The sequence below is a fragment of the Calidris pugnax genome, unplaced genomic scaffold (genome assembly GCF_001431845.1).
Source record: "Calidris pugnax isolate Ruff unplaced genomic scaffold, ASM143184v1 scaffold535, whole genome shotgun sequence".
NCBI lineage: Eukaryota > Metazoa > Chordata > Aves > Charadriiformes > Scolopacidae > Calidris > Calidris pugnax.
The window spans coordinates 161,550-162,354 of record NW_015091323.1 but is presented as its reverse complement, the minus strand read 5'-3'; the positions used below and the strand labels follow the sequence as shown (position 1 = coordinate 162,354).

Genomic DNA, 805 nt, shown 5'->3' with positions numbered 1-805 from the left:
GCATGTGCCACCACCCCGGCCCCACAGCTCCCTGGGGGGAGAATAAAGCCATGGACTCCCATCACCCGCCTCATCCTGCCCGGGGGTGGGGGGGGGAAAGGGGGCACTGGGCATACTGGGAGAACTGGTTCCCAGTGGAAGTCCCCACAGGGAAACCCCGGGGTGGGCGGGGCACCGGGACCCGTCGGACCATTGTGGGATTGGCACTGGGACCACCGTGGGCCAGTACAGCCCTGGGACTGGGACCAGTGTGGCTCTGAGACTGGGACCAGCACCAGGACCAGTCTGGCCCAGTATAGCTCTGGGACTGAGACCAGCACCAGGACCAGTCTGGCCCAGTACAGCCCTGGGACTGGGACCAGCACCGGGACCAGCCTGGCACCAGTACAGCCCTGGGACTGGGACCAGCCTGGCACCAGTATAGCCCTGGGACTGGGACCAGCCTGGCGCAGTATCGCCTGAGGACTGGAACCAGTACCGAGACCAGTCTGGCTCAGTATAGTCCTGGGACTGGGGCCAGTGTCACCCAGTACAGCCCTGGGACTGGGACCAGCAGCAGAACCAGCCTGGCCCAGTACAGCCCTGGAACTGAGACCAATCTGGCCCAGTATAGCCCTGGGACTGGAACCAGTACTGGGACCAATCTGGCCCAGTATAGCCCTGGGACTGGAACCAGTACTGGGACCAATCTGGCCCAGTATAGCCCTGGGACTGGAACCAGTACTGGGACCAATCTGGCCCAGTATAGCCCTGGGACTGGAACCAGTACTGGGACCAATCTGGCCCAGTATAGCCCTGGGACTGG

The 805-nt window shown here is 63.6% G+C and overlaps 1 protein-coding gene across 1 annotated transcript in view; it reads left to right on the top strand.

Moving 5' to 3' along the window:
• RELB (v-rel avian reticuloendotheliosis viral oncogene homolog B) overlaps positions 1-658 on the top strand; it is a 5,616-nt gene extending 4,958 nt beyond the window's left edge. Inside the window, exon 8 of the mRNA XM_014960944.1 lies at positions 654-658. Coding sequence (XP_014816430.1) covers positions 654-658 — 5 coding nt within the window. The remainder of the gene's footprint in view (positions 1-653) is intronic.
• Positions 659-805: the final 147 nt, after the last annotated feature.